The sequence below is a fragment of the Nansenia antarctica genome (genome assembly GCF_963989245.1).
Source record: "Nansenia antarctica genome assembly, chromosome: 8".
NCBI lineage: Eukaryota > Metazoa > Chordata > Actinopteri > Argentiniformes > Microstomatidae > Nansenia > Nansenia antarctica.
The window spans coordinates 56977528-56987527 of record NC_137678.1 but is presented as its reverse complement, the minus strand read 5'-3'; the positions used below and the strand labels follow the sequence as shown (position 1 = coordinate 56987527).

General features: G+C 47.8%; 1 protein-coding gene across 1 annotated transcript in view; it reads left to right on the top strand.

The window, feature by feature from the left end:
• The window catches only part of nav3 (neuron navigator 3), a gene marked incomplete at both ends in the record, with an annotated part of 108884 nt that overhangs the window by 7187 nt on the left and 91697 nt on the right, over nt 1–10000 (top strand). Inside the window, 1 exon segment of the mRNA XM_080538546.1 lies at nt 5065–5133. Coding sequence (XP_080394672.1) covers nt 5065–5133 — 69 coding nt within the window.

Sequence of the window (10000 nt, the reverse complement as noted above, 5' to 3'; positions counted from 1 at the left end):
GCTGGTTTACATAAATAGAGGCTATGTACACTATCCACTGTACTATACTGTACAGATAGTTAACTAGGGTTGTCATATTGCACAATAGTATTATTTCACATTTGTTTAAAGTGTCACAGTTTGCAGGCTTGAAATGTACATGTTTGTGCCTCAGCACTACACCTGATTTTTTCAGGCCAGCAGCTGCCATCAATCTGTCCAGACTGTCCAGGGCCCTCTGTAGGATAGGTCAATAATATACAACTGCCATTAGATATGAAGTGAGTGGTTAACCCTTGATACAGAGGAGCATTAGCTCATCATTGCAGAAGTAGGGCAAGTGGACACCACACCCAGACAAGCAATAAAAGCAGGAAAGCGTGAGCCACGGAGCCTTGTGATGTAAATAGACAGTCCAGCCTGAGAGAAGCATCTGAAGAGTGACAAAACATACCACACATGGGTGGCATTCCCCTGGTCCGATCCGGTTACCACCCTGTGTGGGTGTGTGTGTGTGTGTGTGTGCGTGTGCGTGTGTGTGTGTGGTGTATTTCGACTAAGTGCTGATCCACTAGGTCACTGTTAGCAATGCAAGAGTAGAGGGGGGGGGGGGGGGGGGGGGCTGGGGGGGGGGGGTGTAGCTGAGTGGTGCGATTTAGCCTGGCTGTGAGTATGTGTGTGTGTGGGGGGGGGCGGGCATCAGCAGAAAGGCACAGCTGCCCCCCATTCCTTGCCTCAGCTCCCGGGACCCCTCGTGGCAAAGCGACAGGTGCTGTCGAGACCCCCGCCGCCCTCGGCCTCCAACACAAGGCCGCTGACCGCATTCCGGGCAAGCCACCGCGGCAGTGTTGGGGGTGATGTCACCCATCAGGAGTGGGGGGCCAGAGACCTATGGAGACCCGGTTCCAAAAAGACCCATACATGTCGTGACGTTAGAATTATACGGTTCTATCTCCATTTTTGTCAAAATTGAGTTTTTTACATAATCTGATCCATTAGGTGTTTATTAATGCCTGTGTGGTGTTATTTTTAAAAAATGTTGACATTTTTGAGTTAGTAATTCATAAAATACAAAGGTTCCATCTCACAAAACATAATGGAATGTAAAAACGTTGACGCTCAATATCTCTGAACTACCCTAAACGGAGATAGAACCTTATCATTCTAATATCACGATATGGGTCCATCTGCCCAGTAGACACCCTCCTCCCCTGGGGTGATAACTGAATCAAGGCTAGGGTTATTTAGGGCCTCCACGGTGGAGGCGATGCTTCACGGCCTATCACTGATAAAGGAAGCTATTGTTGTTGTCCTCTATGGGGGGAAAGTGGCCGCAGCAGTGGTGGTTCAGATGGTAGAAGATACCAGATATGGTGAGGGAGATACTGTCGTGTTACTCTGGTTAGAACGAAGCATCGACGGGCCAGACTGCGGGACTGCGTGTGTCAAACATCAGGCACGGCGCAGAAGGGTTTAATCGCGGTCAAAAAGGGTTTAATTTGCGTTCTAATCGCGCCGCATTAGAAAGGAACCTTGAGGCTTGAAAGGTATTTAGTAGTAGAGGACTACCGTATGTGTGGGAACGATACGTGGGTAAGTTAGCCTGGAGGGGACGATTTGTTCTCTGTGATTTGTTGCCTGGAGGACATAGGGTCTATCATCTAGAAATAACCTAGACATGACCGCCCCCAGGTTGTTTTGTGTCTCGATCTCTTAGACAGAAATACCATCTAAGGCTTTAGTCTCAGTCCAACAATGAAGAAGAGAGTTGCTTTTTAAGCACCCAATTATCTTTCTCTCTCTCTCACACACACACACACACATACACACACACACACACCCCTCCTCTTAGACCCCTAGACACCGACCATGCTGAAACAGGGCTCCAGCAGGTGACGGCTATAGAAAGACCCGGCGCTGCGACTGTAAATGTGAGCAAGCCAAGCATTCTGTGTGTGTGTGTGTGTGTGTGTGTGTGTGTGTGTGTACGTGTGTGTACGTGTGTGTGTGTGTCTCAAGGGGAACTCCACTCAATTGGTGGGGGGGCGCGACACCCAGGAGCCTGGGAAGCAGAGGGGGGCGGGTGGGGGGGTGTGGGGGTGGGGGGGGATGTGTGTGTGTGGTTGGGGGGGGTTCTCTACTGTAGAAGGTTAGGGGACAGCAGGGCCAGCGATCGCCTCCTCCCACTTTACCTCAGCATGTCCCGTGGCGAGCCAGTCGACCCCCTCGTCTCGCGCTCCCGCCTGCCCACTGCCAAACCCCAGGAGAGGAGCAGCCGTCTGCCCTGCGGGAAACCCTCGCACACCGGGAGAGCCAAGCCTGAGAGTCCTAGGTAGGGTAGAACGCCACTGAGCAGCGTACGCCTGGCTGTCAGGTCGCCTGTGTTGTTGTTGTATCGCCGTATCTTCTCCTGTCTGACTGTCTCACTTTGAAGTCGACGCTTCGACAAACGAGCGGCTTGTTGGACTAGGCGTCTGTGTGGATGCCGTCATGAACTGGTACAGTAACTGATTCCCCCGCCACCTTTTTAATTTCATGCACCTATTGCTCACGTGTGATGCTGTTTCTGTTTGTTACCGGTTGTTTTTTTAAGTCGTTATTCGATTATTAAGTTACGATTGACTTTGGCGAGAAGGTTGACCTGGTGAACTTTAGTGGCTGAATACAGAGATTGCTTTGGTTTGTTCTTTGGCTTTATATTGTCGGTTTGTTGACTGTAGTTGTGAGGCTGTCTGTTTTGACGATTTCGTTTTAGTGGGTCTGTGCGTTTGTGTGTGCGTGTGTGTGTGTGTGTGTGTGTGCGTGTGTGTGTGTGTGTGCGTAGAGGGTGTGTGCGTGTGCGTGCCTGTATGTGTCGGTGTGTGTTTCAGTAAGACAGTGGTAGAGAGAAAGACAGCGACAGAGATGGAATGCTGAACACTGATTAGCCTTGTTAAAAGGCCCCATCTCATTTATCTGTGTTGGATCTGCTGCAGGGAGGACATCTTAATACACGCTGTCAACAGGGGGGGTCTGGGGGACTGTATAGAGCCCACTGCACAGATAACCAACGCTTCTATCTAATAGGGCAGCGACAGTCGTCCATTATGACGCTCCCGTGTGTAGCGTACATGCAAGGCCGTGGTCTCAGTACATTAGATTGCACTCAGCTGATGTATGTTTGACTCAGTTTGAGCTGACATATTGAACATCGAGTCTAGTGCATCTTGCCCTCATATGTGGAGGCTTTGTTCCACATGATCAGATCTTAAAGGTCGTGGGTTGCATAAATACTTGAGGCTAGGAATATACCAGAGCTTTCATCTTCCAGGACTTTTTTATAGGGGGGGTGGTGAGTTGGCCCACCGTGAAAAATGTGCGCCACACACTCCTGTCAGCTTTGCTTTGAGTTACACGGGGGGGCCTCCTGTATATTTTCCGATATATGGTAGCAGCTATAGTTGCTCCGGCCTGGTAAGCCTGTGATCTATTCTGGTGACCATACCTCCGGCCTTACGCAACATTCGTCTTGCTCTCGCTAATAGCTGCTCACAACGGGGGCCCGCTCCGCTGTGGAACCTAATATAAGGAGGGAATTGGAAAAGTCAATTTAAAAGGAGAAAAGTGGAGAAAAGTTTTGTAGTTCGACAGTTCCGTCGATGTTGAGGAAGAAGCGTCCTCTGAGAAAGGCTGGGTTAATGGCGGGGACACGGCCGTCTTTCTCCACGTCAATCGGCTGTTAACTCTCCTGTTAAAAGGAGTATTGGATGGACGAAGTAAATATTGTCCAAATATTTGAGTGAAATTCTTTCTTTTCGGGGAGACATAGTACAGGGAGAACTAGCGTAGGCAGACACTCACTTCTCACAGCTTCTCTTTTCTCCCTCCAACTTCCTGTGACTATCTGTCATTCCTCTTCCTGTCACACCTGAAAGGAAGGAAGTGACCCGTGAATGTGAGACGACCTAGATGTTTAGCGTGTCGCGATCGTGAAGAAGCGTCTCCCAACAAACTGTCCCTCTGTACGCTTAGAAAAGTGTTCTGTGATTTTTGCCCAGCACCAATCCCTGTCTACTTCTACCTGTAGTCACTTGTGTGTTTCTCACGCGTTCTCTGTGCTGTCTATCCGTTAGCACTTCCTCTCCTAATGAAACACGCACCTGGTACATAATGTAATGACAACCTACAGTCACGGAATAGCAAACGAGGTGTTTAATCACAGCAGCAGCAACAGAGGCCTGAATGGAGAGTCTGTTTAGCAGTCTGGTGATGGAAGAGAAGCACATGTCTTCAGAGTCAGTCACTCATCCCTCCCCCCAGCCCACCTGGCACTGACCTTGTTCTGTTTACAAGTTGCGTACGCGGTGATTAAACGGCATCCCTTTGTTCGTAAACCGCACAGTTGTTTTTTTTATCCTGTGTGAGTTCTGTCTCTAACTATTTCCTGTTAAACACGAGGAGCGGGGAGGCGGTAAGAGGAGGCGGTGACCAACCGCTCTCTCAACATGACTCAGTGAATGAGTGTCCTGTTGTAAAACTGTGACTTTGCTTCCAGGAATCCTTCGTGTTTTTCTACTTTTTTGGGTTTTTTACTTCTTTTTTTTGTTGGGTTCGTTTGTTTCCCGCCTTTTAGAATCATGTGTTTTCCTCTCCACGTTCCTCGCAAATTAATCAGAAGGGTGTTCGGAGCATTTTAAGGGGAGGGGAGGGGAGGAGTGAGAGGGAGAGGCTGCTTGGCAGTTTGAAGGCGGATGATAATTCGGTGAACGCCTGTTACGTGCCCGTAAGTAACACTCGTGGTAATAAGGTGGTGGCGTCCTCCGTCACGTGAATCGAGGTATGGGTTTACTTGCGTTCCGTGCGCTCCTCTTTCCTGTCTCTCGCCAGCCTCTCGTGGTCGCCGCCCCGGCCCGGCAGACACACACGTGCCTTGAACTGCTGACTCTCCCCACTTATTGCATTAGAAGGGGCATCTCAAAAGATGCCACAGTTTGAACAAGATTCCCTTGGGCCGTTCCTTATGCGTGGTCACAGTCTCAGTCTCTCTCTCTCTCTCTCTTTCTTTCTCTTTCTTTCTCTCTCTCTCTCTCTCTACTCTGTCCACAGTCTCACAGCGCGATATGCAAGTCCCCCCGGTCACAGTGGAATAGGCGCCCCACAGAAGAAGAACACAAGGTATGGCAGTGCTATGTTTGTTTTTCCCCTCCACTTTCTTGTCCGTGTCGGGTTAGGCCTGCCTACATACTTACTGTAGGGTTAGGCCTGCCTACATACTTACTGTAGGGTTAGGCCTGCCTACATACTTACTGTAGGGTTAGGCCTGTCTACATACTTACTGTAGGGTTAGGCCTGCCTACATACTTACTGTAGGGTTAGGCCTACCTACATACTTACTGTAGGGTTAGGCCTGCCTACATACTTACTGTAGGGTTAGGCCTGTCTACATACTTACTGTAGGGTTAGGCCTGCCTACATACTTACTGTAGGGTTAGGCCTGTCTACATACTTACTGTAGGGTTAGGCCTGCCTACATACTTACTGTAGGGTTAGGCCTGCCTACATACTTACTGTAGGGTTAGGCCTGCCTACATACTTACTGTAGGGTTAGGCCTGTCTACATACTTACTGTAGGGTTAGGCCTGTCTACATACTTACTGTAGGGTTAGGCCTGCCTACATACTTACTGTAGGGTTAGGCCTGCCTACATACTTACTGTAGGGTTAGGCCTGCCTACATACTTACTGTAGGGTTAGGCCTGTCTACATACTTACTGTAGGGTTAGGCCTGCCTACATACTTACTGTAGGGTTAGGCCTGCCTACATACTTACTGTAGGGTTAGGCCTGCCTACATACTTACTGTAGGGTTAGGCCTGCCTACATACTTACTGTAGGGTTAGGCCTGCCTACATACTTACTGTAGGGTTAGGCCTGCCTACATACTTACTGTAGGGTTAGGCCTGTCTACATACTTACTGTAGGGTTAGGCCTGCCTACATACTTACTGTAGGGTTAGGCCTGCCTGCATACTTACTGTAGGGTTAGGCCTACCTACATACTTACTGTAGGGTTAGGCCTGCCTACATACTTACTGTAGTGTCCTGTAGTCTGTCTACATACTTACTGTAGTGTCCTGTAGCCTGTCTACATACTTACTGTAGTGTCCTGTAGTCTGTCTGCATACTTACTGTAGTGTCCTGTAGTCTGTCTACATACTTACTGTAGTGTCCTGTAGTCTGTCTACATACTTACTGTAGTGTCATGTAGTCTGTCTACATACTTACTGTAGTGTCCTGTAGCCTGTCTACATACTTACTGTAGTGTCCTGTAGTCTGTCTACATACTTACTGTAGTGTCCTGTAGTCTGTCTGCATACTTACTGTAGTGTCCTGTAGTCTGTCTACATACTTACTGTAGTGTCCTGTAGCCTGTCTACATACTTACTGTAGTGTCCTGTAGTCTGTCTACATACTTACTGTAGTGTCCTGTAGTCTGTCTGCATACTTACTGTAGTGTCCTGTAGCCTGTCTGCATACTTACTGTAGTGTCCTGTAGCCTGTCTGCATACTTACTGTAGTGTCCTGTAGTCTGTCTGCATACTTACTGTAGTGTCCTGTAGTCTGTCTGCATACTTACTGTAGTGTCCTGTAGCCTGTCTACATACTTACTGTAGTGTCCTGTAGTCTGTCTGCATACTTACTGTAGTGTCCTGTAGTCTGTCTACATACTTACTGTAGTGTCCTGTAGTCTGTCTACATACTTACTGTAGTGTCCTGTAGTCTGTCTGCATACTTACTGTAGTGTCCTGTAGTCTGTCTACATACTTACTGTAGTGTCCTGTAGTCTGTCTACATACTTACTGTAGTGTCCTGTAGCCTGTCTGCATACTTACTGTAGTGTCCTGTAGTCTGTCTGCATACTTACTGTAGTGTCCTGTAGTCTGTCTACATACTTACTGTAGTGTCCTGTAGTCTGTCTACATACTTACTGTAGTGTCCTGTAGTCTGTCTACATACTTACTGTAGTGTCCTGTAGTCTGTCTGCATACTTACTGTAGTGTCCTGTAGTCTGTCTACATACTTACTGTAGTGTCCTGTAGCCTGTCTACATACTTACTGTAGTGTCCTGTAGCCTGTCTACATACTTACTGTAGTGTCCTGTAGTCTGTCTACATACTTACTGTAGTGTCCTGTAGTCTGTCTGCATACTTACTGTAGTGTCCTGTAGTCTGTCTACATACTTACTGTAGTGTCCTGTAGCCTGTCTACATACTTACTGTAGTGTCCTGTAGTCTGTCTACATACTTACTGTAGTGTCCTGTAGCCTGTCTGCATACTTACTGTAGTGTCCTGTAGTCTGTCTGCATACTTACTGTAGTGTCCTGTAGTCTGTCTGCATACTTACTGTAGTGTCCTGTAGTCTGTCTACATACTTACTGTAGTGTCCTGTAGTCTGTCTACATACTTACTGTAGTGTCCTGTAGTCTGTCTACATACTTACTGTAGTGTCCTGTAGTCTGTCTACATACTTACTGTAGTGTCTAGTGCTGTCCCAAACGACTATTTTTCTAACGATTAATCTAGCGATTATTTTATCGATTATTCGATTAGTCTACCGACTAATTTATCGATAAGTCTAACGATAATTTTTGTACTGTAAAAAAAAAAAAAAAAAAAAAACGTATTTGTCTCCACCTCACTGCTATGTTTAGCCAACTTGAATGCCAACATGGCCATTTAGAAGTCTATCCATCACCACAACACATAGCTAGCTAACGTTACTCTCGCTGCTATGTTATGATTAGCTAAATTGATGCTAACGTAGCATGCGAGCTACGAGCTAGATAACGTACAGTAGGTGCTCGCACCACAATGACAATAGGCTACCGTAGCTAGCCAGCTACATAGCTAACGTTACTAACACCAGAAGACAAGACATACGAACTGTGGTGAGCTACATTGCTTGTGTAACATTAGCTAGTAGCTATCCATTTTTCACTCATACACTTAATTGTCTCGCCTGGTAAAATAAAGGTTTAAAAAAAAACGCCATTTTGTTTATTTACGACTAACCGACGCATATTACGCTAACCGACGTATTGACGTAGTCGATGACGTCGACGACGTCGAATAATCGTAACAGCCCTAGTCCTGTAGTCTGTCTGCATACTTACTGTAGTGTCCTGTAGCCTGTCTACATACTTACTGTAGTGTCCTGTAGCCTGTCTGCATACTTACTGTAGTGTCCTGTAGTCTGTCTACATACTTACTGTAGTGTCCTGTAGCCTGTCTGCATACTTACTGTAGTGTCCTGTAGTCTGTCTGCATACTTACTGTAGTGTCCTGTAGCCTGTCTGCATACTTACTGTAGTGTCCTGTAGTCTGTCTGCATACTTACTGTAGTGTCCTGTAGTCTGTCTGCATACTTACTGTAGTGTCCTGTAGTCTGTCTGCATACTTACTCTAGTGTCCTGTAGTCTGTCTACATACTTACTGTAGTGTCCTGTAGTCTGTCTGCATACTTACTGTAGTGTCCTGTAGTCTGTCTGCATACTTACTGTAGTGTCCTGTAGCCTGTCTGCATACTTACTGTAGTGTCCTGTAGTCTGTCTGCATACTTACTGTAGTGTCCTGTAGTCTGTCTACATACTTACTGTAGTGTCCTGTAGTCTGTCTGCATACTTACTGTAGTGTCCTGTAGCCTGTCTGCATACTTACTGTAGTGTCCTGTAGTGTCCGGACTATTAAGTGCACTTTTACTGGTGTAAATCTACTCCGCTCACAAGGACTTAACTTCCTAACGTTGTCAGTCACGATGAAGTTCTAGTTTAATAGTATTGTAAGAGGATATCGTAACACGCAATACTGGGTGTTGTGAATTCTCCTGTGTGTGCGTGTGTGCGTGTGCGTGTGCGTGTGTGTGTGTGTATGTGCGTGTGCGTGTGCCTACGCCTATCTGTGTGACCAGCAGCAGTACTTGGCGACGGCAGCCCTCGACTCACGTAACTCAAGCCCCCCTCGGATTAGGCAGCCATCCTACCCAGAATGCACTACGGCGTGTTCCAGACCTCCTCATATAGCCTAACTCCAGAGGCACTGCAGTTGTCTGGCTCTTGGACCATTTGTTTCTCCTTAGGGGTGATGGGACCGGTGCGTTAGCAAATTATTTCACACGAACCCTCCCGCCAAGCTATGTGAAAAATGTCCTGGACGGCATCGACGGCACTGCGGGTGGTATCCCGCTCACAACAACACTGACGACCCCCCCCCCCCCCCCCCGGCTGGTGTTTCGCAGGGTATAGCGGTGGGGTCTGTTTCTGCTTTCAGAGCAATTCCTATAAATGTCTTTTTGAGGAAGAGCACCAGTATTAGAACTGTACAGTCGTCTGTTTTCTACGCACGCAATTCTCCCACTTTTCTTTCTCCCACTAATTTCTTCCCTGTGTTTAATTGGTAGTCCTGAAACACTTCTGGCCAAAGGGAACTTGTATCGATCGGCCCAGACAGCTAATATTCCACCACAGAAGCAGTTGGGCAGAGTTACTTTTCTCCTCACCCTGCTTGACGCCCGGCCATTCATCTCCCTGCTTCCTTCTCCCTCCCTCATTACCTGCTGCTAATGAGACCGAGCCCGTCACCCTGGCCTGCTGCATCCAGACTGATTGGCCTTTTAAGTCCTGCCTCAAGCCTTAGCTGGAGAGAGAGGTGTGCATGAGCGTGTGTGCGTGCGTGGGTAGAGGTGTGTGTGTGTGTGTGTCTGTGTGTGTGTGTGTGGGTAGTGGTGTGTGCGTTCCTATTATACAGTATGTGTGTGTGTGTGTGTGTGTGTGTGTGTGTGTGCGTGCCTTCATATACCGTATACAGTACGTGTGTGTGTAGGTGTGAGTGTGTGTGTGTGTCTGTCTGTGTGTGTGTGTATGGGTAGCGGTGTGTGCGTTAATACACCGTATACAGTACTTGAGTGTGTAGGTGTGAGTGACAGAGTGTACTGTTCAGGGGGGTCAGGGTCAGGCCTCTGTGGGCCTCCCAGGGGGGGGTCCAGGTG